At 52.1% G+C, this 26216-nt stretch overlaps 1 protein-coding gene across 6 annotated transcripts in view; it reads left to right on the forward strand.

Annotated features, from left to right (window-relative positions):
• Positions 1–26216, forward strand: part of UBE3C (ubiquitin protein ligase E3C) — a 114535-nt gene that overhangs the window by 78665 nt on the left and 9654 nt on the right. For all 6 annotated transcript variants that reach the window (XM_054726581.1, XM_054726579.1, XM_054726580.1 and 3 more), the window contains 5 exons: positions 1560–1692; positions 6233–6480; positions 18859–19071; positions 22406–22594; positions 22687–22753. In XM_054726581.1, the coding sequence (XP_054582556.1) occupies positions 1560–1692; positions 6233–6480; positions 18859–19071; positions 22406–22594; positions 22687–22753 (850 nt within the window). The remainder of the gene's footprint in view (positions 1–1559; positions 1693–6232; positions 6481–18858; positions 19072–22405; positions 22595–22686; positions 22754–26216) is intronic.

Consider the following 26216-nt stretch of genomic DNA (forward strand, 5'->3'; position numbering starts at 1 on the left):
GCCAGAGGCTGCACCTGTGGCCCGGGAGAGGGACAAGCCACCCACCCCGCAGTCCTGGGTGCCAGCGGCTGCACCTGTGGCCCAGGAGAGGGACAATCTGCACAGTCCCCGCAATCCCGGGTGCCAGCAGCTGGGGCTACGGCCCAGGAGAGGGACAAGCTACATGCCCTGTGGTCCCAGGCGCCAGCAGCTGGGGCTGCGGCCCAGGAGAGGGATAAGCTGCCCGCCCTGCAGTCCTGGGAGCCTGCGGCTGCAGCCTGAGCTAAGCCATATGCCCATGGTTCCTGCAGCTGCAGCCAGCCTGGGCGCAGCCGGCCCGGGTCCCGGGTGCCTGCGACCGGCCAGAGGAGGGAATCCTGGGTCCTGGGTGCAGAGCGAGGCAGAGGCGGTTAGGGGCGATAAGGCTGGCAAGGGAGCAGTTAGGGGCGATCAGGCCGGCAGGCAGAGGAGTTAGGGGCCATCATGCAGGCAGGCAGGCAGGCAAGCGGTTAGGAGCCAGCAGTCCCAGATTGTGAGAGGCAGTTGGACATCCCCCGAGGGGTCCCGGATTGGAGAGAGTACAGGCCGGGCTGAAGGACGCCCCACCCCCTCCCGTGCACAAATTCTGAGCACCGGGCCTCTAGTCTACATATATAAAAGCCTAAGCGACAGTCTGACCATCTGACTGGTATCTATGATGTGCAATGACTGCCAGGGGCAGACGCTCAACGCAGGAGCTGCCAAGCTATGGTTCTCAGGTGATGCAACCAGAGAGGAGGGAGCCCGATTCTGGGTGCATCACCCGAGAACCGCCCTCACAATCCGGACCCCTCTGGGGATGTTGGAGAGCCAGTTTTGGCCTGATCCCTGCAGTCCAGACTGAGGGACCCCACCAGGGCACGAATCTGTGCACCAGGCCTCTAGTTTTCTTATAAAGGGAGCCATATGGTGCTCTTTGTCTAGTAAATGTTGCATTATTTTTTTAAAACAATTTTTTTAAATGCTACACTTCTGTACATGGTGTTATAGAGATGTGCACTTTATATCTGGTGATGGTTGGCTAATGCACAGAACTTGTTCACACTGCCCTGTTTTCAGAGGCTTTGCTGGCGGTTCTCGGAGGTAAACAGAATGTGCTCTTTCTGCAGCTCATGCTGCCTGCCGCCAGTTCATGGCTCCTGAGCTCCCTCTGCTGGAGCTCTGCCTAAAAGAATCGCTTACATTTTCTCATCATGGAGATCTTACTATTCGTATACAGCTGTGCGAAGCTGTTCTTCCTTCTTTCCTCCACCACCTGGATTTTTATGAAGGGTTTACAAAAGAAAATACTGAATATATACTATAGGGTTGGATTTTTAAAATTTGTTGTAAAATGGGGGAAAGGAGCAATGTTACAGATGCATAAATATTACCATTTGTAGATAAGGCATAAAATCAATATTTGCTACCTTGGCCTTTAAAATTGGTTTTAAGTTTATGGGAATACAAAAGTTAAGATTTATTTAGCAGTTTTGTTTGCTAATGTTTATAACAAAAAGTCTGTTTTATCAAATAACCTTATAATTTTCCCTGTGTGTTAGATCTTTCAAAGGTTGATTTATGCAGACAAGCAAGAAGTTCAAGGAGATGGCCCATTTCTGGATGGAATTAATGTCACAATAAGAAGGAATTATATTTATGAGGATGCTTATGACAAACTTTCCCCAGAAAATGGTATGCATGCTTCTCTTTGTGTCATGTATGCATGTGGCCGGGGGGCTGGGGATCATTTTAGAAAAAGAGAGTCATTTAAAAACGGTGTCCATCATCTTGTCCTGCAATGACTATTTAAAACTGAAATGTAGGGGTTCAAATTTGGGAGGTGCATATTATAAAATAAGATTGCTAGGATTGACAAATAATGATTGCTACACAAGCCTTTCAGATATTGAGTAGGCCTCTCGGCTCCCCTCTCCCCCCAGTGTCTGTCTCTAAAACGGAGCCGACAACCTGTAATTTCAGCAGTGGGCGGGCAGCCATGTACAGTCTGCATTTCGTATACAATTACCAGTTTATGTAAATGCTGTCCATTGTCAGACAAATTAAATGCACTAGGATAAAACCATTGCAATCCAGACTTCTAAAGAAGTAGCGTGCTTTGATGGCAGTACTGTCTGATAAGAGGGGATTACATGTACCAATGATTTGGGCAGCATGTAGAGGTCAGTGACACCTTTTGTCTTGGTTTAGTGTTTGACACCCAGGGTTAAAACTTTTGATATTAATTTATATATGAATCATTTTAGCTTCAGAATGTGGAGTCCATGATATTGCATTAAATCGATGTTGAATCGGTGCGGGCGATTGAAAAGGAATGCTGGTAGGACCCAGTCACAGGTCCGCTGGGAAATGACAGCACCTTTTCTTAAGAGGAGCAAGTTAATTCTCTGCCAGGAAAGCAAAACCTCTCATCTGAGTGGTTTTCTTTTCGGTTGTTTCTGGTTTTTGCTTTTCCAGAAAGAGCCAGCTGGGGTTGTCCTGTGGGAGCAGTGAGGAGGGTCACATCGCAGGCCCTGAGCTCTGGCCCAGGCGCCGCGTGCAGGGGCACTGGGTGTCGTTCCCTTGCTCATTCAGTCTGTGCTGCAGACCTTGGGCCGGACGCCACGAGCTGAGATGGGTCACTCTTGCCTGGGCGATTATGTTCTTAAGATGTTATGTATGAAGGAAGGGGTTCCGGTATTCTGACTCCTCGTCTCACATGCTTTGGGGGGAAATGTTCTTCCTCCTTTTGGGACCCACAGGCTGTCGTGAGTCCGTCGTGGTGGTTGTCGCATCATATTCCCAGTCGAAGCCACCCAGTTCTGGGAGGAACCCTAGCCTGGCTCAGCACCAGCTGGCGGCAGTGGATGTGGTTGGATTTGTGGTGGAGCCTGGGGAGAAGACCATAGACACAGGGAGTGATAAGTCAGCTAGATGGTCCCAGAGTGCAGAGCGGAGCTGAGTGTGGAGGGTGGTGGCGGGCTTTATGAAGAGGCGGGACTTGACCTAGGCCTCAGGAACAGGAGACAGGTCTACAGGGGAAGGTATAGCTAGCCTCAGCCAGCCAGGCCACCGGGTCTGCTCATGTAGACATGGGCTTCCTGCAGGTGCAGCCGTGGGAGCGCTTCACCCCAAATCAGTCTCTGTGCTTACCGCGAGTTTGGCTTTAAAACCACTTCTCGTAGGTGATTTTTTTAAGACATTAATGTTGCCCAATTATAGCAAACCCCAATTACCCACTGTGTCCTTAAACTTAGAAATCATTCAAAGTTGATGATACTCCACCTCCTAAGTGCAGGCTGATAATTGCGTTCAGTTTAATGGATTGGGAAAAATCTTCTCATAATATGTGTAATATGCATTATAATGCTTTAAATCTTTACAAATGTTCTCTAAATCTTATTAGTACAAAATTTTAAACCATGTGTTAAAATTATTTAGTATTTTACTAGGCAAATTAGTAAAATTAAATGTTATCTTAGAATGTTTAATTTACTTAGTGAATCAGTTTGAAGTGCTCTGTTGACTAATCATTTACATATAATCAGTTAATATGATTATCCTATATATCATCTAGTCATTAAAGCAGATCCATCCTTTATGGATAGCGGACCTCTCATTCCATCTCAGGACAGTTTTCTGCAGTGTGGGTCCCAGCCCCGGTATCTGCAGGTTGGCCGGGGGAGCTCGGAGAAGTGGAGTGGCTTCCCTCCACAGTTGGGCGCTGAGCAAACAGTGACACAGGCCCTGGCCCGGGGACCTCATCGCAGCACTTCCCACGGTGACAGTGTGGGCTGGGCCTTGTCCATGGAGAATGTGGGGGCTGTTCGGAGGGCTGGGATGGCATCGCAGTGGATCCTGACGTCCTCATTGTCATGGTGACGGTGGCTGGGGCAGGCTGACCTGTGCCGTGTCTTCTCCCGAGAGCCTCACTCACTCCAGCTTTCCAGTGTTACCTCTTTTACTGGGCACGATTTATTACATTGTTTTCCTGAAGAGGACAGGATACTAAGATAAAATCAAAGTAACCGCTCACTGAGGCTTTCCTCACTAAAACCTTCCTGTGTGCGTAGATACTCCAAATCTGTCCTTAGCAACACACAGTGGCACATGAAGGCGCTGCCTTCTGAGCACATGCTGGGCTGTGGTCTTGCTGTTCACAGAGGTGGCTGATGGGAGCCGCAGACTCCACTCAGCCCTGTGAGGCGACGTGTGTGGATGGCGCCGCGTCTCAGAAACAGTGACCTCCTTAGAACAGCGTCCTGTAGCGTGAATCTTAGTCCTGCAGCACAAGGTAGACAGTGGTTGAACATTCCCCACCTACAAAATTTTTACGCTTAGAATTTTTACAAAAAAATCTGCTAACTGCTGACAATGATAATGATCTTGAGAAATATTATCTATGACACATCCTCATAATACCCAGGTAAAGGATGAAATAGTTCATCCCTGTTTAAAGTGTATTTTTATTTTTTAAATATATTTGTACTAGAGGCCCAGTGCACGAATTCATGCACGGGTGGGGTTCCTCGGCCTGGCCTTCGATTGGGGCTGATCGGGGTTAGGGGGGTTCCCGGCCGGCCTGGGGAGGAACCGCGGGAGGTTGCAACCGGCTGCAGGAGGTCGGCTGTGGAAGTGCACTGACCACCAGGGAACAGCTCCAGCTTTGAGCATCTGCCCCCTGGTGGTCATTGCACGTCATAGCGACCAGTCGTTCAGTCAGCTGGTCGTAAAGGTCACTTAGGCTTTTATATATTTAGATTGATTTCAGAGAGGAAGGGAGGGAGGGAGAGAGAGAGAAAAACATCACTGAATCATTGATCAGCTGCCTCCTGCACGCCCCCTCCTGGGGATCGAACCTGCAACCCTGGCACATGCCCTGACTGGGAATTGAACCGTGACCTCGTGGAACATTGGTTGACGCTCAACCACTGAGCACGCCAGCCGGGCTAGCCCACCCTTTGCCTGGGTGTTGTGAGGACGTGTGAAGGCGAGAAGGCCAGCTGCAGCTGTGTGCGGCAGCCGTGGTTATCTGCTTGGGTTGCTTTCGGCATTTCACTAGAACTTGAGATTGGACATATTTTATAATCATGTCAATCAAAATACTAGAAACAAATTAACTATTTGTGGAACTTGATCGTCGGTGGAAAGCATGTTCTTCCTGGAAGTGGAGAGAAATTTAAAAACTGAAAGAATGTGTGTGAGTAGAGAAGAGCCTCTGCTGTGGGCGCAGGCGCACCTCCCAGGTGCAGCACGGCCCGTCGTGTGCTCGCTCGGTGCCAGGTGGACCGCCGGCCTGTGGTCGTCTCACTGCAGAATGGGGGTTCTGACCCCAGAAGGTGGTTAGAGGAGCTGAAGTGACAGAATCTAGCTCGGGGCGGATGCTCAGCGCGGGCTCCTTTGCTGAGCGTAGGAGGGTGGTTTGGGTTCGCCTTCCCCAAGGGCTTTAAGGAAGAGCTTGCCCGGCTCACCTGGTGCAGCTGTGGTCCCTGCTGGTGGGCTAGGTGACCGTTCAGTGAGACAGTGGGAACTGCTGTGTGTGAGGGCCCAGACTGTAGGCCACACTGGAAGTTGTGTTCAAAACACTGGAACATTTCACACCAGGTTCTTTGACTTCAGAAGTACCGTCACCTGTGTATCATGGGGTGGGAGGCTCTCGTTCATGTGTTGCGCTCCCACCTCTCTGCACAGCACCTGGAGAACGCGGGAGGGAAGAGGGTAGGGCTTGTGGTGGGTGCCAGGATGCTGGCGCCGGATGGAAGCCTGCTGTGCTCATGGCAGCCTGTCGGAGGCGTTAGTCCTCCCCAGGTGGTGGTGTCCCTAGGAGACCTGTGTGGGGGGATTCTGCTCATTCTATCCCAGAAGTGTCTTCCTTTTCAGCCGAGTGTCCGTTGTAAATGGTGGTGTAGATGCTGGTGTTCTGCCCCCTGTGGCATTGGCCTTGGTCACAGGGTCGTTCATTTCACGGATATCTTCATTCATTTACTTTTTTGCCTTCTTGGTAATAATCTGTTCCCATGTTATCCTCGTGTCCTAATTCCCCTCCCTCCTCTCGGGGCATCTGTGTTTGCATTGCCCCGGGAATAAGCTGGTGGCTCTGTTTCCTCATCTCCCCATCCGCAGCCCCAGCTCTACTGTGGATGCAGAGGGCCTTCCTTCCGTTGAGGGCTCTGGGGACACTGTGTGTAGAACCCGGCATTAAAGTGCCTCTGCTGTTCTTGCCTGCTCCCCCCAGAGCCTGACCTGAAGAAGCGCATCCGCGTCCACCTGCTCAATGCGCACGGCCTGGACGAAGCCGGCATCGACGGCGGCGGCATCTTCAGGGAGTTCCTGAATGAGCTGCTGAAGTCGGGCTTCAACCCTAACCAGGGCTTCTTCAAGACGACGAACGAGGGCCTCCTGTACCCCAACCCTGCTGCGCAAATGCTCGTGGGGGACTCCTTCGCCAGACATTACTACTTCCTGGGCAGAATGCTTGGAAAGGTAACACGGCTCGTGGGGACGTCTCCAACCAGGAGGGTGACCTGTGTCTGCGGGGTGGCCGATGGTTCCCGTGGAGACCTTGGTTCAGAATTCTTACGTGATTTGATGAGCCCTGAAGAGCACTTTCCACTCATAACTGATCTCATTTTTATACTTGACACACACAGTAGTTACTTACGGGGAATTACTGGGATGGTGCCGAAAACATGGGAAACATGCCATATGATTGCGTTTCTAGAAGACCTGCAGTGGCATGCTGCACATGGCGCCTCCTTCCGGGGTCTGGTTGGTAATAGTGTGCACATGATTCTTGTCAGGTTCTAATAATTTCACATGTGTGGGCGGGAGACGGTCGTGCAGTGTGGTGCGTGTGCATGTGCTGTGTGCAGGTCTATGAACACTGGCCCCGTGACCATCCTACAAAGGCAACTTGACGGTAACGGGAAGGGAGAGATGACATAGCCCCGTGGAGACTTCCTATTCAAGGTGCAGCTTTCAAAACACACCCTCCCATTCCAGTCAGAACAAGACGGGGGCCTCCCCCGTGCCAGCCTGCTTCTCACTGACCTCTGTGGGCCGGTCCAGGCTGCTGGATTAAAATGCTGCAGGCTGGCTGGCTTAGAAACAACCGAAATTCACTTCTCACAGTGCCAGAGGCTGAACGCCTGGACGAGGTGCCACGTGGTGGTGTCTGCGGGGCCCCTTCCTGGTTCGTAACCATCACCCCCTCCTTGTGCGTGCGGGGGGAGGGAGGGCCTCATGAGGGCCTGACCTGTTCCTAGGCCCCACCCTCAGGACCTCATCACCTCCCAAAGGCTCACCTCGTAATACCATCACCCTGGGGCTAGGATTCAGTGTATGAACTTGGGGCAGTCACTCAGACCACAGCGCAGCCTGTGGGGGTGCCATGTGGAGAGCAGGAGGAGGGTGTCTCACTGCTTCCCCCAGGTCAAGTCCATGCCAGGAAAAGCAGTTTGTTTTTTTTCTTTCTTTTTTTTTTTAACTTTTTTTATTGATTTCAGAGAGGGACAGAGAGAGAGAAACATCAATGATGCGAGAGAATTACCCGGCGACTGCTTCCTGCACGCCCCTCCCTGGGCATCAAGCCCGTCACCCAGGCTTGTGCCCTGACTGGGGATCAAACCCTGACCTCCTGGTTCCTAGGTTGACGCTCAATCACTGAGCCATGCGGGCCGGGCGGTTTTTGGTTTTGTTTCTTTCTTTCTCGTTGATTACTGGCATTTTACTAATGGGAAACCGTTACATGCAAGGTTACATTTATAGGTTATTTTGTTTGCTTTTTTTGCCCTCTAACTAAATTTAGTGTTGGTAATTGCTAATCCTAGCATGATGTTGTACTGTAGGAGCTCCCACGCAGGGAAGCCACCCTGTTCTTCCAGGGACCACAGGGAAGAGTCATAGCCTTTATTACTTACACAGTGGGGTCCCCAATGGCGGGTGGTGGAGGGGGGATTCCCACACTTGGCCAGGTTGTGCTAGGGGCTTATCTAGCAGAGCGGAGAGGGAGGGAGCCGTGCTAGGGAGGCCTGTGTGCAGACCAAGACCAAATAGGGAGTCTGGTGAGGCTTGTTAGTTGTCAAAATGTGGGAAATGCTCGGGTCTTAGCTGCTCTGCTCCTTGTGGCCACTGGCCAGATGGACACCATTCCACTGACTAGGAGGGAGAATTGGGCCATATCCTCGCTTGACCCTACGCTCCACCCCGCTATCACCCATTCCACCTCACAGTCTACGCGCTGGTCTTCCAGTAGCAGGCCTGTGTGGTTAGGGCATTAGCACATTGCATTCAAGCCCCGGATGCAGTATTGGCTAGAAGCACAGAGTAATAGCAAGAGGAACAGACCCACAACCCTAATGGGTGAGAGATGGCGCCACAGGTCCTGCAGACCCAGAGGTTCCCCCGAGAGAAGGGAATGCACCCACCCTGCAGCTGTCCTGTTTTCCCAGAGGGGGGCATGCCGTTCCACAGGTGCAGGTGGCTCCATTCTGCCAGGGTGAGTGGCTCTGTCTTCCAGTGCAGACCAGCAGTAGCAGGGGACATCTGAACGCAGCCAGCGGTCTGCCAGCCGAGCCGCAGAGCCACTCACCAGCCCGTCTTGCATGCACTAAGGAGGCTAAGACAAGTGTCAAGTAGGCCCCAACAGCAGCAAGTCAGGAAGAATACCGGTATTACCAGTTACACCGCCTGTAGGAGCAAGCCCTGGGCAAGACCCTCCCCCATGGGGCTAGGAGAGCGCACCAGCAGGTACCGATTGGAGTTTCCCAGGGCCAGGTTAATCCGTGCGCCCCAGTTCAGAGACGGCTGCCTCGTTTGTTTTCATTGATGGACTGACTATGTTTTTAGAAGACGGTGTCCTCGTTTGTTTTCATTGATGGACTGACTATGTTTTTAGAAGACGGTGTCCCGAGGGGAGCAGAGGGAGTCTGGGTCCCACCAGGTGGCGGCTGGATTGCGGCAGTGTTGTGGTGAAGGCGGGTGAGGGCTACAGCAGCTTTACTGAGACCTGACTCACCCTCCATGCAGTTCACCTGGTCCAGGTGGTTTCAGCACATTCACAGCCAGCCACGTGCACCACGGAACATTTCACCACCTGCATCCTCTGACCCCACCCTGGCAGTGCTCCCTGCCTTCCGTCTGTGTGAAGCACCGCTCTGCACACTTCCCATAAACCGTGTCAGGCGCTGCGGCCTCTGGCGGTGGCTTGTTCAGCACGCCTGTTTCCAAGGGCCCTCCACGTTGTAAGGTGTCACCACTTCACCCCTTTCAGCCAGGCTCCCTGTCGGGCAGCCTCGCGTGCCCAGCGGTGGGCTCGTGGGGTGGTCCTGGGGGAGTTTCCATCACCACAGCACCCGGACAGAAACGCGTGCCTGTGGGTGGAGGAAGAGGCCTGGAGGCATGAGAGTGGAAAGGGTCGGGCCTGGGAGCGGGGCCTGGGAGCAGGCGTGCTGTGAAGGAAGCAGAGAGCACCTCTAGAGAGCAAGTCCCAGGATGGTGGGAGGCTCCTGCAGGGCCGCCTCGTCCCACACCGTTGGCTGCGAAGCCTGCCCGGGCCCCTTGCGGAGAATGAGTTCATTGTACAGGGGAGGGTTTCTTCCCACGGGTGCGAATTTTCGTGGCCTTGGATTAGGCAATGGTTTCTTAGATAAGACACCAAAAGCACGGGCAACATCATCAAAAAATATAGAATTCATGAGAAGTAAAAACATGTGCTCCACCCTAGCTGGTTTGGCTCAGTGGCTAGAGCGTCGGCCTGCAGACCAAAGGGTCCTGGGTTCAGTTCTGGCCAAGGGCACACACCTTACCCAAGGGGCTCACGCAGGCGGCAACCAATCAATGTGTCTCTCTCACATCAGTGTTTCTCTCAGTCTTCCCCTTTTTCTTCCACTTTCCCTAAAAATCAATGGAAAAATATCCTCGGGTGAGGATGAACCAAGAAAAAAAGTAAATGGAATTCGTTTGGGGGGGTATTTTATGCTATTTATTAAAAATATTCTTTTATACTCCCATAGATTATATATTCCTATAGATTATACTTTTCACAAAGCTCTGCATTTCTCCTATAGATGGTTGGGGTTTTTTGTTCTTTCATCGCTTAGGCCAGCGGTCGGCAAACTCATTAGTCCACAGAGCCAAATATCAACAGTACAATGATTGAAATTTCTTTTGAGAGCCACATTTTTTAAACTTCTTCTAACGCCACTTCTTCAAAATAGACTCGCGCAGGCCGTGGTATTTTGTGGAAGAGCCACACTCAAGGGGCCAAAGAGCCGCATGGGCTCGTGAGCGCAGTTTGCCAACCACGGGCTTAGGCTATTGCAGTGGTTCTCAACCTTCCTAACGCCGCGACCCTCTAATACAGCTCCTCATGTTGTGGTGACCCCCAACCATAAAATTATTTTCGTTGCTACTTCCTAACTGTCATTTTGCTACTGTTATGAATTGTAATGTAAATATCTGTGTTTTTCGATGGTCTTAGGTGACCCTGCGAGCGGTTCTCAACCTGTGGGTTCTCGACCCAAGGTTGAGAACCGCTGCTGTAGAGCCGTGGTTGTGGGGGGTCACCACAACATGAGGAACTGTATTAAAGAGTCGTGGCATCAGAAAGGTTGAGAACCACTGGGCAATTGTATCAAAAATTGTAAAATGCTTACAACATTGCTTAGAGTTCTCTGCCATCCTCGCTCTTGGGAGTGTGCTGGTGCAGATTGGCAATGGCAGGTGGTCCTGAAGCCTAGCCTCCCAAAACAGGGGCGTGGGGGGAACAGTACGTCCTGGGCACGAACACTGCCCCTGGATGCGTGTGTCTGTGAGATGCATCGTCATGGGCCCAGGTCCTGTGCACCCGCTCACATACCAGACGCAGCTGCTCAGCTTGGATCTGCCATGCATCTTCCTCCAGGCTCACCTTACTACCGCCTTAGGTTTCCATGGCGAACTTCGGACGTCGGCCCGGCGGTGGATTTTTGAGCATGAATTCCCAGCAGGCCCCTTTCTCTCGCGCCTGGAGCCGTGTGCTGGTCGAGCGGTCTGTGCCCAACAGATTGTTGCTCCCTGCTAGTCCCTCACACTCACCTCATCTGCCCGAGGATGCACGCTTCATAACTCATTGTGTGAGAACCTCTGCAATTTCATGTGCCATCGTTCTTTCTGTTACGGCAAGCCCCAGAACCTGCTAAGTTAATAGTAATAAAATACACAAATAAAAGTAAGGGGCGCTTTGACTTCGCTAGACTCTCCTGAAACACGCCCCAATGCGGTGGTTCTCACACAGGGCAGTGACAGGCAGCACGTATGTATTTCACTTGCCTGAATTCATCTGATGGAAATGATGTATTACCTTCCTTCCTGAATGTGTCAGCTGTCCAGTCTTGATTCCTGTAGAGTCAAGATGGCTAGATGGCCCTGCTCACTGGAGCTCAGGTGGCTGCTCGTTCTGGGCCGTGGTGAGGAGTGACACCCACTGATGGCTGCTGGGGGCTCGGGCTGCGGCGGGCTGAAGGCGCCGTCTTGAGGGGCCTTGGACTCGGGGGACGGTGGATGCTTCTCACTTCTCCCTTTAAACCAGATTCCAGGCAGGAGAACTTGGGGTCTCAGCCTTCCTTCCAACAGTGAAGTTTATGTAAATTCGATCTCAGTGCAGCTATTGAAAAGAATGACGTGTAGACAAAACCAGTAGCACAGCGAGTCCTTTGAGGAGGGTGGTTCACTGTGGTGGTCCCGCACGTTTGAGACCGGCTGCTTTTCTGCATGGACTCCTCAGGGAGCGCTGGCTCTGACCGCCTCTGATGTTCTCCGATCACAAATGGTTAGGCGTCCCCGCGTGTCAGACCATCAGGCCTGAGTGAGTGAATGGCTAGCACTCACAGTGGTACGCCTGATCTTTGAGTCTCTAAGAGGAGAAACTGTGTATTGATGGATTACGGTATTTATTGGGCCATAATGTATTTAAATTTCCCTAATGCATATGTTAGTGATTGTTTGCTGTGATGGAGTGCAGCGAGGTCCTCAGGAGCAGTCCTGCGCGGGAAGAGTTGCTGCATGGCGCGGTCACTCCTCAATTAGGAGTTCCATTAGCAGATGATTCCTGGGCCTGGTGCGCGTCCGGCCTGCATTCATCGCCCGTAAATCAGCCCCGGCAGGGGATAAATAAACAGCTCAAGGATGTGGTAATGTCATCTCAAACTTTTTTTTACAGACAGAAGCACCTAGGTCCATTTAAGCCAATTAAGTTCAGAATATTTATTGAAGAAAATCTTTTATCATATTTGAATTCTACTTGAAAATGGCTCTCTTTTTCCCTGGCTTTAGAATATTGATTTAATTGGAACAGCATGCCTATAAATCAGGTTTTTTGATAAAATCTTGGTCATATATTTCAGGTTTTAATTAGCAGGTTGTGAACCGTCAGTGTAGTTTATAATTTTGTGTGTTAGTAGAATCGGTGTGCCCTTATGTTTCATACAGAGTAGTGAACAGTTTATCCTGAGAGTTTTGAGGGTTGGAAAGATGTATTCTTCAGTATCACTAGCGTCCTTTTATAAAAGCTCACTGAATTCGCTGAGGCTTTAGAGCTGTGGATGGAGGTGAGTGTTAGTAATTTAAGTACTTGGTCCTCATGTGGCGAAGCTTCTCTCTCATTACGTTCTGATTGTCAGACTCATGACGGGTCAGTGAAGTTGAGCCGCTTCACCTGATTGTCATCAGACGCAGTGCTGGGACCTCTAAAGTTAACGTATCTTTTCCCTCTGGGTTTTTGGCCAGCTGGGGAGGGACCGCAGGAGGCCTCCAGGGCATGTCCGGCCCATCTGGCTCAGTCCCGATCTGCTGGACCCCAGCAGCAAGCTAACGTACCGGTCAGAGTGTCTGTCCCCTGGTGGTCAGAGCATGTCATAGCGAGTGGTTGAGCAACCTTAGCATATCATTAACATGTTATGCTTTGATTAGTTGAACAGCTGACCGGACGACTGGACACGGAGCATATTAGGCTTTTATTATATAGGATGATTACTTTATTTGAACCTTACCCCTTCTGAGAATTGTGCCTGTGTTTATAGCATCCTAATAATCATGATTTATGTCCTTTCCCATTAAAAACAAGCAATTGCAGATCTGGAGGTTATTTTTCTTGTCAATCAAGGGCATAGTTTTCTTTTTTTTTATATAATCTTCACCTGAAAATATGTTTTGGTTTGTTTGTTTTTTTAATTGATTTGAGAGAGAGAGCGAAACATCAATCAGTTGGCTCTTGCATGTGCCCTCACCAGGCATTGAACCCACAACCCTTCAGTGCACAAGATGATGATCCAACCAACTGAGCCACACCGGCCAGGCCTGGAAAGTGTTCCTTTTTAGTTGTTGAAGTAGTTCTTGGCTGTGGGATACCTAACTGGACCTCGTGAGTTTATACTCTAGCACCTTCCAGAGCAGGGACGTACCAGCTGTTCTAAAATCCCCACAGCCCCGCGTGTGGACATGCGGCACCGGCAACCCCTGTGGTCCTGCAGATGGAGGGTCCGGACGTTGTAGGAAGATTTGGTGGGAGGTGGGCGGAGCAGGAGGCCAGGCTCTCCTCTGTGAGGGGCCGCTCTGGCTGGTGGACAGTGTTTCCATCCCGTGTGTTGAGTTCTGGACGTCCCACCAGGAAATGGCTCTGACAGGTGAACTGTCTTCTCCCACCAGCATCCCGCAGAGCCTTCTGAAGTGAAAGAGCTGTTTGTAGAAGCAGCGCTCAGACCAAAGGTGCGGGTTGTCCATGGCAGTGACCCGGGGCTAGCCCTCGTCCTAGAGCCTCCCTGCAGGGGAGCAGGCGGTGCCGGGCCGCCCCGCCGCCACCCGTGCTCCTGGTTGCGGAGGAGTGCGCGGTGCCTCTCGGGAGAAGGAAGCCCCTGGGAGGCAGCACCAGCTTCCCGGGTGCCTTGGGGCCTCCAGTGGTGCCTGTCCCACAAGTAAACACCGGGACCCTGGACCCTGCCCGTCAGACCAGTGGAAACTCTGTTTAAGGAAACACCAGAGTGCCCGAGTGTGGCGGGGCCTGGTTTGTCAGGGCAAAGAGGGCGGAGGGCATGGCCTGGCCCCCACCCCCCCCCCCCCCCCGCCCCTTCCCCCCGTGGTCCTGGATGCGGAAACAATGCTGCCATCATACAGGTCTTTACACGGAGTACCGTAATGCAGGCTGTGCGGACGGGGTTAAAGGGTGAACTCTTGGGGTGTCTCTGGAGCTGGATTTTGGAGGCCACAGATTTGCAGTGAATCCAGACAGGTAGTTTTCATAACCTGAAATGTCCCCCAGGAGAATTCATGTTTTTTTGCAAACAAGTTCGTGGATGCCGCCTCCCGGGGTGTGAAGTGGTCCCCGGGTGGCCTTAGTCAGGGCTTGTTAAGTGGTTGGGCACCGGTGCTGTCCGCAGACTCATCCTTAGAGCGGCGGCTCCTGCCTCCAGGAGCTGTGGTCCGGCCGGGTGCTCTAGCAAGCACCCTGTCCCCGCGCCTCCTTACTGTACGTTTCTTTCTCTTGCACATTCGAAGGGCAGCATGGCCTGAAATAGTTTTCTTCTTGCTCAATGAGGGGGCCTATAAAAAAGACATCTCTGATATAGTTTTTAGATTAAGTTATAAATGTTCACTTTAGAACCACCTGACGATTGATAAAGATGCATTTGAAAAGCATTATTTTTTTATTGATTCTTAATGTAGTAAATTACCAGCATTGTTTGGCAGCAAACAGAAATGCCAATGTGAGGCTCGCTTCTGCTCTCCCGATGGTGCCACAGTTTGCATTAATTGTACTCGACTGCACTCACTTATATTAAAAGGCTTCTATGATAATTAATCCTTTTTATTTCAGATCATTTTGGCACAATTTCTAGCTATAAACACTCATAAAAGACAGACAGTTGAAAAATCCGTTCCAGGCTTTTTCCATGTACCTACCGCTACTTCCCGTGGCAGGTGGTTATTGATGGCCGCGGGAGCCAGCGTGGTCAGCTGGCCGCCGTGAAGGCCAAGATGAAAAATGCTAAGTGGATTCTTTGCATAAAAAATAGACAGTTTTTGAAGTTGTATAATTAACCTGTGTTTAGAAAATACCTTGATTTATGCTTACATTTGTATTGGTTGCATACATTATGGAAATTTAATTTATAATCCATTTAGCTGATGCAATCATAGTTTTTAGTACTATCATTTATTAGTGCTTGTATATTAAATGCTCTGAAGGTTTAAAGCTGCCTTCTGTAAAAAATTATACCTAAGCATTTACATTTTATGAGTCACAGTGGGATTCTGTTTAACATTCAGGTAGCTCGAATGTGTTTAATGAATTTCACTGGCTTATTGTTACTAATGCAGAAATGGCAAACAATGACCTTATGTATTGACCGTCTGATGATTTACACCTGCAGCTTCTTCCAGTCCCTGGTACCGATGAGGCTTTCCTCAGCCCGGGGACAAGCTCGTCCCTGCAGAGTGGTCTCCGTGGCTCTGCAGCCGTGGCCTGGATGTGGGGCCTAGGAGTGCTGCGGGTTTGTCTGAGCCACGTGCCTGAGCAGACGGGCTTCCCCCAGAGAACCACTCTGCAGCCTTGGTGCCATCCTTAGTCTTCAGATCAATGACCTTATGTATTGACCTGTGTGTAGCATCCTGAGTGTTGAGTTCTGGGGTTTCCCTGAGGTCTCAGCTGAGGGGACAGAGTGGAGTCCGGAACTGACAGCTGCGTCGGAGCTCCTTGGCCACAGCCTGTCTGGAACCAGAAGCGGTGTTACTCTAGGGCCGTGGTCGGCAAACTGCAGCTCGCGAGCCACAGGCGGCTCTTTGGCCCCTTTAGTGTGGCTCTTCCACAAAATACCACGGCCTGCGTGAGTCTATTTTGAAGAAGTGGCGTTAGAAGAAGTTTAAGTTTAAAAAATGTGGCTCTCAAAAGAAATTTCAATCATTGTGCTGTTGATATTTGGCTCTGTTGACTGATGAGTTTGCCGACCACTGGTCTAGGGGGACATTCGCCCGCCAGTTCAGGGTCCCACAGTCCTGCTAGTGGGGAGGCGGACACGCAGGTCCTGGTGCATGTGAGCAGCTCCGGGGTCAGGGGAAGTGGGCAACCATCGACAGCTGCCTACTGTGCCTGTGTGGGAGCTGGCTGAGGACACGGCTCACTCGGACCCAGATGGACGCTGGGGGTTGGAGGAGCCGAGCTGCAGCCGCATTAGTGAGTTTATACATGTCTGACTCACTGAGCTCGTGTTTCTTTTCGTGTGTGTGGAAGGAAGAGTGACTTCTGACTTAGTCACGTTTTCATGGCGAAGGGTTGCCTCAGGACACGTGCTGGTTTCAGTGTTGGATTCTGTGTGCAGGGCAGTAGCATCGATCTTAAAGCAGCGGCCTGAAGTGTGCATACATGGCCACAATCCCACTCAGCAGACCTCACGCCATCCTTTCTAAAGCGGGGCTCGGGCACCCCTCACCCCCTCTGTCTGTCCTGGGGTCACTCCGTCTCAGGCAAGGGTCACAGCTGCCCCCCAAGACAGAGTTCATGATTGCCTGAGTGCAGAGCCCCGTTGACCAGGTGGGGTAGGACCCCCGCACCTCCTCTCAGCTGGCAGGTGGGGTATTAGAGGATCCTGGTAAATTCGTGTCTCTCCCCCCCCACCACCACCACCCAAATAAAGGCCTTTATGGAGGAACCTGGGAGCCTGTGGGTCAGCAAGTGCAGCAAGGCAGCCTGGCACCTGCAGGCACTCGGGAGAATTGTTACGTGAGCACATTTTTGACGAGAGATGTGTTGTGGCTCCCCAGTCAGTCCTCTGTCCGAGGGAAATAGTAAGAATAGTCTGGAGATGGTGATGTTGCTGGCTTCTCGCACTCTGCGCCGTGGGCACAGGAGCAGTCACCACGCCAGGGGACCTGGCGCTGCGCAGGAGAACTGGCAGAACGCTCCTTCCCACCTGCTGTGCTAGGGGAGCACAGGTAACGTCACCCAGAACCACAGGCCGTCAGGGAGACAAATCACGCCAGGCGAAAGCCAGCGAGCACTGTGCTGGCCACGGGGGGAGGGACCGGGTGCAGCCTTCCCCCGTTGCCGTCGTGGGGACACACTCCTTGCATTTTCCAAAACAGCCTCGTGACCCAGTACTTCCCCGTCCACAGACCTTCTCTTAGGTGCAAACCAATGAGACGGGAGAGCAGAGGCCCACGGAGGGCGCGTTGGCTGCCCACAGAGTTGCACTCGCCCCGGCCACCGCAGGGCAGCCACAGGCCAGGGCCAGTGCAGACTGCCTGGGAAGACGGGCATAACACAGGTGCTGCTAGTCCCGTTTCTGAAGCCCTGCCACCGGCAGAACTCGCCTGTGGCGAGGACAGGGTGGGCTGCACCTGGGGGTGTTGCCTGGGGGGTGAGGCGCTCATGTGTGGGAGGGGCGGGGACGTTCTATATCTCGATCAGAGAGGTCGTTGCGCAGCTGTTGTCCGTTGTACTTTTTACTGTATGTGATATACTTGACGATAAATAGATGCGAAAACCATTTCGCCTGCGATCCTTAGACGTAAAGGTGGACAGTAACTTAAGAGTGAAAACCTCATTGGTCTGGCATCAGGGAGGTGAGTTTTGGTACCAGTTTTGCCACCTACTAACTCATACTATCTGGACAGTGCCCGCGTCCTAGGGCCCGGCTCCCGCACCTCTGAGAGTGCGGCTCCACTCAGTGGCTGAGAAACAAGTCTCACAAAGAAGAGTATTCAGTGGGAAGTTACATGACTCCAGCCTCGGTGCTCAGGTGCCCTCCCTCGTCCTCACACCGTGCCCCTCTGCTCCAAAGGCGCTGGCGGGGGGGGGGGGGCGGTTGAATTGTGCCCCCCCCCTCCCGAAAGATAAGCTCAAGCCCTCACACCTGTACCTGTGAATGTGACCTCACTGTGGAGTCAGGCTCAGATGAGATGCCTGGCGCCTTTACAAGAGATTGGGGGTCCAAACACAGCCCTGGGGAGAGGCGGGATGGAGGGGCAGCTACTAGCCCGGCTTCGCTGAGGCCGCCAGCAACCCCAGAAGCTGGGAGAGGCAGGAGAGGTCCTGGCCCTGAGCCTCCAGGGCCCGGCGTGGCCCTGAGACCCTTGGCTTTGGGCTTCTGGCCTCCAGACCTGCGGACAGGCCGTTGCTGCTGGTGGTGATGCTTTGCTATGGCGACCTTAGGAGAGCAGTGCCCCTGCAGAGCCTTTCCGGAAACTCTTGCCAGCCCCTGGCGGCAGGAGGGTTTGGCTCTTCTTTTCTTTTTTTTTTAGCGCGAGAGAGAGGAACATTATGTGAGAGCAAAGCACCAATGGGCTGCCTGCTGCACGCACCCGCTACGACCCTTTGGGGCAGGGATGATACCCAACCAACTGAGCCACACCAGCCAGGGCAGGTTTGGCTCTTAGACATCCCCTCTGGTGCCGCTGGTGGCCTGGTTGGAGCAGTGTCCGTGCACTAAAACAGGTGCAGCTCTATTCCCCGTCAGGTCACATACCTAGGTTTCAGGTTCCATCCCGTCATGGAACACACGGGAGGCAACAGATTGGTGTTTCTCGCTCCCTCTCCCTTCCTCTCTAAAATCAATAAACATATCCTTGGGTGAGAACTAACAATTTAAAACTCCCCATTGGTATTAACCTTCTATGATTTCAGCCTTAAAATTCTTTGATGGTCTGTTCTAGAATTTTTGACGTACGGAATGCAGGCGTTGAATGCTTGGACTATGGGCTGGCCCCTGATAAATTAACCGCTCACCAGGGAGCGTGTCTTAGGAGCCTGCACATAGCAGTGTGGACGTGCGTGTTGGTTCTAGGGCCGGGAAGGAACCCGGGAGGCTGACCGCTGTCCCTCGTCCGTTGCAGGCTCTCTACGAAAACATGCTGGTGGAGCTGCCCTTTGCGGGCTTCTTCCTGTCCAAGCTGCTGGGCACCAGCGCCGACGTGGACATCCACCACCTGGCCTCCCTGGACCCGGAGGTTTACCGGAACCTGCTGTTCCTCAAGAGCTATGGGGGCGACGTGGAGGAGCTGGGGCTGAACTTCACCGTGGTGAACAACGACCTCGGGGAGGCCCAGGTACGGCGGGCCGGGCCGGAGGCTTCTGCGCTGTCGGGGCACGTGCCAGCGGGCCCCGGGTCCACACGCAGGCAGGCCCAGTGGCCGGAGGACCTTCCAAGTCACATGCGTTCCTGTCCCTCATTCTGTTCGTTAGATTTCAGGTCACCTCGGGCTTCTCTAACTTCCGTTTGGTGTTCAGACAAATGTGTCTCCAGGAAAGGGGCGTTTTGGCTATTATGTCCGTCCATAGTCTTCTGAGTCTAGCAGTTGTGTCTTAACAACAACATGGTTGTCTTGCAACGTTGTTCTCTGAATCTTCGTTGTGACTTGGCTTCCGATCCAGGCTTCAGAGGTCAGCGGTTTTGCCAGTGTGAACGCAGCTGCGTGGTAAATGGGCTTGGTGTTGGGTGGACTCAATGTTGCAAAGGCATCGCCCGCACAGGTCCTCCTTCACCCCGCTCCCGGCCAGGCACACGTCGCACTGTGCTGGACACACCTCGCACACGTTGGGGTCAGTGCCGTTTCCGTTCTTTACGTGTCCTGTTACCCATGCGCTGAGCTAGGCTTTGTGTCCTCATTCCCTCGTGGGACATGCACGCCGCTCTGTGTGCCGGCCACTGTGCTGCAGGAGGTGGGCCTGTGGGAGCGCCGGCACCAGCAAGGGCAGGTGATGGGTGAGACGGCGCTCAGGGGAGCCCCGCGGAGGCCGGGAGCACACTCCGCACGAGGCGCCCGGCGGGTGAGCAGAGCTAGAGGCTGTGCGGCAGGTGGGGAGGTGGGTGCCAAGTAGCGTCTGGGCTTTAGCCTGTGGTCCGTGCAGAAGCACTGAAGGCTGTGGGCTGAGAACGCCAGTGTCCCGTCCACAGCTGCTGCGGTGTGCCTGGGCCTGCGCGAGGCTCAGAAAGGCCAGCGTGGCCTACAGACCGAAGGGTCACAGGTTCGGTTCCCAGTCGAGGGCATGCACCTCAGTTGCAGTTTCGATCCCTGGCCCCAGTCTGAGCCTGTGAGAGGCAACCAATCAACATGTCTCTCTCACTTAAATCCACCTCTTTCCCTCTCTCTCCCCACCCCTCCTCCCTCTCACGCTGTCTGAAAATAGATGGAAAAATCCTCAGGTGAGGATTAACAACAACAACAAAAAGAGCAGCCATGTCCCTTCTCCAGCTGCTGGGGGTCGGGCTGGGTACGTGGCAGCCCCAGTCGCATTCCAGGCCTGGCAGCAGTGAGCACAGGGACACAGCTCCGGCGGAGGTCAGGGCGTGGTCTGGAAGTGGTCCCCGAGTCAGAGGCCGTGACTTCCACTGCGATCTTTATTTGACGTTACGTTCTGTAGGTCAGGGTCTTGAACTAAGTGTCGGGGGGGTGGGCAGGCAGGACCTGGTAACTAACTGCGCAGTCCCTGGCCCCGCCGCCCACGGCCTGTCTCTGAACCTCACTCTTGGAGCCCCTCGCCCAGCTGGAATCACACAGCATTTGTCCTTTTGTGGACAAATGAGCACATGTCCTCTAGGTTCTCCAGGAAGCAGGAGGTGCCAGACGTATTCCTCTCTGAGGCTGAGCGGCACTTCGGGCATGTGTGTGCCGGACTGACTCAGCTGCCGATGGGCATCAGCTGTCTCAGGAGTCAGGGCTGTGCCACCGGGAACATGGCTGCGTGAATGCTTCCCGGGTCCTGGGTAGCCGCCTGCATGGGGAACTGTTGGGCAGGTGGCGATGCTGAGGGCCCTGTGCTTGCCACATCCCGGTCAGCACCTTGTTTCTTCTCTCTCAAATGACAGCCGTGCTGAGGGGTGGAGCCTCTCGCTCCCGCGGGAAATGAGCGACTCCTGTCTCTGCATTGGCTTCCTCCCTCGGCGCAGAATCCCACACTGAACTAAAAGTCACACGTGGAGATTTACACATCCCAGTGTCCAAACTTCGGGGGCGGGGTTGGAAGGAGCATCTTTGTGGTGCCTGAATTTTCCGTCTGTCTCGGCCTGCTGGTATTGCAGAAGTGGGTGCGGGTTACATCCCAGGTAGGAGCCGCGGAAAGAGTGCTGCCGCGGCTGCTCACCCCGCCCTGCCCCGCCCCGCCCACGGCTGCTCACCCCGCGGCGGTTTGGGGACAGACCCAGCACTGGAGGTAAAGTGAGGGTGAGGAAGACAGAGCCGGTCTTTATTTGGTTGCAACTTGGTTGCTTTTGTTTCATTTTCCTCCGTACCATGGAGCTGCATTTCCAACAATGCGGCACCCAGGTGTTTTTAAAGGGGAGGCTTGTGAAGTCCTAAGGACGTTTGGACACAGGGCTGCTGCTCCCCCTGGGGGTGACTCCACAGGGCACCGAAGCCTCAGGGCAGTGGGGCCTGCTAATGGGAGCAGCTCCCCGCTTCTCCTTCTGAAGTAGGTGGCGGGGAGGGGGGGCGCGGTCCATTAAAGCGCTGGGAGCTGGGTGTGTTCACAGCCAAGGTGGCGGGAAGATGTTCCAGTTACTCATGGAAATTCCCCAAAGTAAAGAGATTATAGATGATCGTGCACAAGAATAATTACACTGACGCATCGAACTGGGAAGTTTAAGGAAGTCACTGGTAAAGCCCCTGCCTGGGGGAGAGCCCGGAGCCGCGGCAGGCTGTCCTGACTTCAAGGCCCGAGATAGGCAAACGCTTCGTCACCTTGAGGCTCTGCTAGTCTGTCTTCCCTTTGGGACAGTGGTTCTGCTCTCACATGTTTCCTCCGGGTAGTCAGCATGGCTGTTTGTTGGCCTGCCTAAAAAGGAGCGTGGAATTTCAGACTTATTTACACACACCTCCCTGAGGCAGTGCTCCGGCTTTACGGTGGGCCCATGTTGTGTAGAAAAACATGGGCTTGAGTCAGGAGTCCTTGGTGGTAGTGACCTTGGGCCAGTCAGAGGCCATCCTCAAGCTCAGGGGGCGGAGCTGCTCTGGGCATGGCTGAGCCCAGGATGGCGGGAGAGCCCAGCCTCTGAGCCGCTGCGAAATGCGGTGTCTGTGGAGCTGGGCGGGCCGCACATTCAGGCGACATGCCCCACAACACGGACATCTCGGGACAAGTGTGACGATGTTAAACCTACTTAGTTGTTTAGCCTGAGAGTTACAGTGTCCTGTGTGACTTCTAATTTCTAAATGCAAGGGCCATGGTTGCTGTCACCTCAGTCCTCAGTGCTGTGGAGACGGCAGGTGGTCAGTGACCTCGATCCCGGGCTGAGACGCTGAGCCTGGGCCCGCAGTCATTGCGGGGGTTCCCGGTGCACGCCTACTGCTTACACCCGCTCCCCGGCAGCACCAGCCCGTTGCCATGACCTGTTCTCTCTGGCTCTTGTGTGTGCATCTTGAGCCCTTGTTTTAATGTCCACAGGTAGTAGAACTAAAATTCGGCGGAAAGGATATCCCTGTCACCAGCGCGAACCGGATTGCATACATCCACCTGGTGGCCGACTACAGGCTGAACAGGCAGATCCGCCAGCACTGCCTGGCCTTCCGGCAGGGCCTGGCCAACGTGGTCAACTTGGAGTGGCTGCGCATGTTCGACCAGCAGGAGATTCAGGTCCGTGCCGCCTGCACCCGGGCATTGGGCCTGGCGTAACACGGCTTTCCGCACACCGGCCTCCTGGTTTATGAATTACGTTTTTGTTTCAGGTACTGATTTCTGGTGCACAAGTTCCCATAAGTCTAGAGGACCTGAAGTCCTTTACCAACTACTCAGGTATGTGACCGCCATGCGCTGTTTATTCCTGGAAGTGTCCCCGATGACCATGTTCCCACAGTGGTTTTCAGTGGACATTTTTTGTAGCTAACACATTTTTAACAATGTGGGTTTAAAACCCAGAGTGTATAGCGGGGCCCACAGCGACATTTCTCCTGTTCTTGACCCGTCTGCCCATTCCCCTCCCACCATGAGTTATGACTCTTCTTGGTACCTTTATGTGTTTACATGCAAATTCCATTCCATTCCCCTCGTCCTTACGCACTGTTCTGCATCGTGTGGGGCTTTCCTCCTCGCCTCCTGTCTTCTTAAGTCTCCACTCACACTGGTCTTTTCCTTTTAAGAGCAGTGCTAGCCCAAAACCCGCCAGCAAGAACAGAAAAACTAAAAATTGGGCCTTGTTGGAATCTTTATTTTTATTAAATTAAACTTAAATGTTACTGCTTTTCAAGAAAATGAAAACCCAAAAGGCAGATGCACAAATGGCCAACGAGCACATTGAAAGATGCTCAGCAACCTTCGTCACCAAACCGGAGCCTTGGGAGGTTGTGGGGTGGGAGTGGTGGCCTGGGCATTTGTAAGTTGTTAAAATTAACCTCGCCGTGCCCAGCCCGTGTGGCTCGGCTGAGCATCATTCCGTGCGCCAGGAGCTCTCCAGTTGGATTCCTGGTTGGGTCACATGCCGGGTTGCAGGCTTCATCTCCAGTGAGGAGTGTGCAGGAGGCACCTGGTTGATGTTTCTCTCTCAGTGGTGTTTCTGTTTCCCTTTCCCTCTCCCTTCCTCTCCCTGAAGTCAGTAAAAACATGTGGTGTTTTTTTTTAAATTAACTCCATGGTCCTAGCCAGTTTGGCTCACGGACGGAAGGGTTGCGGTTCCATCCCAGTCAAGGGCACCTTCCTCAGTTGCAGGCTCAATCCCCGTCCGCAGTTGAAGTGATGGAGACAACCAATCGATGTGTCTCTCTCACATCCATGTTTTTATCGGTGTGTCTCTTCCTTTCGCTTCCACTGTCTCTAAAAATCAACGGAAAAAGTATCCTTGGGTGAAGATTAACAATAACAACAAAAATTGAACCTCATGGACCTGGCCAGTTTTCACTCAGTGCTTAGAGCATCGGCCCAAGCACCATAGGGTCGTGAGGTGGATTCCCTGTCAAGGGCACTTACCTCGGTTGCAGGTTCCCCAGCCCTTGGAGAGCTGCATGCAGGAGACAACCAATCAATGTGTCTCTCATGTAGCTGTTTCTGTCTCTCCCTCTCCCTCTCCCTTCCTCTCTGAAATCAATTTTAAAAAATTTTTTAATGATTGCAGTTGTGAGCCACTGGGACTGCCTTTAACGTGTGCATGAACACTTAAAGTATTTCATATATCAGAAAATACATATCATATGACCACTTATACTCAACTTATTAAAGTTAAATAAGATAAAAGTAAATATAGTAAATGGTCCTGAGATTTTAAGTCATTTTTGCTTCTTTAAAATTTTGTTTCCCTTTCTCTAATCTCTGATTATACACTATGCATAATTTACTTTTTATTTTATTTTTTTAATATATTTTATTGATTTTTACAGAGAGGAAGGGAGAGGAATAGATAGTTAGAAACGTCGATGAGAGGGAACCATCCATCAGCTGCCTCCTGCACACCTCCTACTGGGGATGTGCCCGCAACCAAGGCACACGCCCCTCCCCCCCCCCCACCCCCCGACTGGAATCGAACCTGGGATCTTTCAGTCCGCAGGCCGACGCTCTATCCACTGAGCCAAACCGGTTAGGACAGTGGTCGGCAAACTGTGGCTCATGAGCCACATGCAGCTCTTTGGCCCCTTGACTGTTGCTCTTCCACAAAATGCCACGTGAGGACGCGCATGTACAGTGCGATTGAAACTTCGTGGCCCACGCGCAGAAGTCGGTTTTCGGCCTGGGCGAGTCTATTTTGAAGAAGTGGCGTTAGAAGAAGTGGGGGTGTCGGTCACATGTGGCTCGCGAGCCGCCGTTTGCCGACCACTGGGTTAGGGCATAATTTACTTTTTAAAACCAAGAAAACTTTTAATCCATTTCAGTTTTATGAAATGGTAGTGGTCATTTATAAGTAATGAAATTACAGGTGATTTTTCTTCATTGTACTTTTTTTTCTATTTTATTTATTTAATTGTATTGATTGCTTGATTTTAAAGAAAAAGAGAGAGACATTGATTTGTTTTTCCACTTATTTATGCATTAATTGGTTGATTCTTACATGTGCCCTGACCGGGGATTGAACTGACAACCTTGGTGTATGGGAACGATGCTTTAACCAACTGAGCTACCCGGCCAGGGCTTTTTTTAAGCATGCCTGGCTGGTGTGGCTCAGTGGTTGAGTGTTGACCCAAGAACCAGGAGGTCATAGTTCGATTCCCAGTCAGGGCACATGCCTGGATTGCGGGCTCCGCCCCCTACTGGGGGCATATAGGAGGCAGCTGATCAGTGATTCTCTCTCATCATTGATATTTCTATCTCTCCCTCTCCTTTCCTCTCTCTGAAATAAAAACATTTTTTAAAAAAAGAATAATATTTAAGCCATAGAAGCATATCCTGTGTGGTCCTGAGAGGTATGGTGGAGTGAGGAGGATTTTTTCTCCACAAAGATCACAATTAGTGTGATATCAAAGGCAGAGAAAGTATACAGATCTTGTAATATAGAAACCCACACCTGAAACCTATATGTTCATGTTGACCAATGTCACCCCAATCAATTTTAATAAATAAAAACTTTTTTTTAAAAAAAAGGAAATTATAGATTAATGTCCCTCATGAACATAGATGCAAAAATCCTCAAAATATTAGCAAACTGAATCCAGCAGCACATAAAAATGATTAAATCAAGGAGTATTCATCCCATGGATATCAGGTTAATTTAGCATCTGAAAATGTATTGATATATTGGTAATATAATGGACAAAACCCATGTCATCATCGCAATGGACACAAAGAAAAAGAAAAAAGTAGTTGCAGCTTTTGAGCATCTTAGCCTCTCCTCCCAGGAAAAACATTCTCCAGAAACAAGTGCGAGAGAGATCTTCCTAACCCGATGCAGGACACGGGGGAAAACTCACCCCCACCGCCCTGCGGCAGCGTGCGGGAGCCGGATGCTCCGCCCGAGGCAAAGAGACTTGTTTTTGTTATTTTTCCTCAACGTTGTGCTGGGGGTTCTAGCTAGTACAGTGGGTGATCTAGGTGGGCAGGAAGGCGGGTGGGCGGGTGGGAGGGAGGGAGAGGAGGGAGGAAAGGAACATCCAGCTTGGAAAAGAAAAGTGAAAGGAGTACACGGATGACGTGACCAGAGAAAGGCCGTGGGAGCTGAAGAGCAAGGCCAGCAGGCTGCAGAGTAGATCCCTGTGCAGGAAGCAATTCTGTGGACAATGAATGGAATTATAAAACAATGTATTCAAAGGAGCATCAAAAGAGAATAAAATACAAGTTA

The sequence above is a fragment of the Eptesicus fuscus genome, chromosome 14 (genome assembly GCF_027574615.1).
Source record: "Eptesicus fuscus isolate TK198812 chromosome 14, DD_ASM_mEF_20220401, whole genome shotgun sequence".
NCBI lineage: Eukaryota > Metazoa > Chordata > Mammalia > Chiroptera > Vespertilionidae > Eptesicus > Eptesicus fuscus.